Source organism: Octopus bimaculoides, chromosome 4 (assembly GCF_001194135.2).
Source record: "Octopus bimaculoides isolate UCB-OBI-ISO-001 chromosome 4, ASM119413v2, whole genome shotgun sequence".
Taxonomy (NCBI): Eukaryota; Metazoa; Mollusca; class Cephalopoda; order Octopoda; family Octopodidae; genus Octopus; species Octopus bimaculoides.
In genome coordinates this window covers 137,198,075-137,199,370 of record NC_068984.1, presented here as the reverse complement: position 1 = coordinate 137,199,370, position 1,296 = coordinate 137,198,075, and the positions used below count along the sequence as shown (strand labels likewise).

At 38.6% G+C, this 1,296-nt stretch overlaps 1 protein-coding gene across 1 annotated transcript in view; it reads right to left on the bottom strand.

Moving 5' to 3' along the window:
• The window catches only part of LOC106868228 (kinetochore-associated protein 1), a 44,148-nt gene that overhangs the window by 987 nt on the left and 41,865 nt on the right, over positions 1 to 1,296 (bottom strand). The window contains exon 38 of the mRNA XM_014913394.2: positions 437 to 529. Within this exon, the coding sequence (XP_014768880.1) occupies positions 437 to 529 (93 nt within the window). The remainder of the gene's footprint in view (positions 1 to 436; positions 530 to 1,296) is intronic.

Here is a 1,296-nt window from a genome sequence, read left to right as displayed (position 1 = left end):
GAACCGCTAAGTTATGAGGACAAGAACATACCAACATCAGTTGTCAACAAGTGGTGGGAGACACAAAGCCACACACAGATATATATATATATATATAAAATGGGCTTCTTTCAGTTTCTGTCCACCAAATCCATTCACAAGGCCTTGATTGGCCCAAGGCTAAAATGCTGGTGTGTTTATGTCCCCATAACTTAGCGGTTCGGCAAAAGGAACGATAGAATAAGTACTAGGCTTACAAAGAATAAGTCCTGGGGTCGATTTGATTCGACTAAAGGCAGTGCTCCAGCATGGCCGCAGCCAAATGACTGAAACAAGTAAAAGTGTAAAAGAGAGAGAGAGTATATAGATGGAGCTTGCTTAAAAGAAGTGTAAAAATATTTTAAGAAAATGAACAAAATAAAATTATTTTAGATAAGAAAAAAGAGAGAATAGTTACCTTCTGAAGGAGATGGACCACCAATTCCTGAAGTTGACTTGTGCTAGTAATTTGGTTTAGATATTTCATCATGTCTTTGGTATCAAAACTCTCCTATAATCAGACAATAAATAAATATTAATGGCTATTATTTTCTCTGTTCAGAATAAGATTTTCATACTTAGATCTCTTTTACTCATTTCGGTCTTTCAATCATTGGATTGTGGCCATGCTGGGGCACTGGCTTGAAGAGGTTAATAAAACAAATCAAACCTAGTGCATTTCTTGACCACATAATTACTTTAAATGTAAAAAAAAAAAAAAAAAAAAAAACTTTAGAAAAGTACCCATGCTGGTGTCATGTAAAAAAGTTCTCGTGCTGGCACCACATAAAAGTGTCCATACACTTTGTAAAGTGTTTGGATTGAGGAAGGGCATCCAGTCACAGAAACCATGACATCCAACCCATGCCAGCATGCAAAGCGGATGTTAAACAATGATGGTGTGTGTTTATCACCCAACCTGACAACTGGTGTTGGGTTGTTAACATCCCTATAAGTCAGCAGTTCAGTAAATGAGACCAACAGAATTAGAATAGCACTAGGGTTGACTCATTTGACTAAAATCCTTCAAGGTGGTGCCCCAGCATGGTTGCTGTCCAATGACTGGAACAAGACAAAAGAAAAATAACAAAGAAGAAATGGGGGAAAAAAAAAAAAAGGCACAGGACTGGCTGTGTGGTAAGTAGCTGGCCTACCAACCACATGGTTCCGGGTTCAGTCCCACTGCGTGGCACCTTGGGCAAATGTCTTCTACTATAGCAGACCAAAGCCTTTTGAGTGGATTTGGTAGACGGAAACTGAAAGAAGCCCGTTATATAT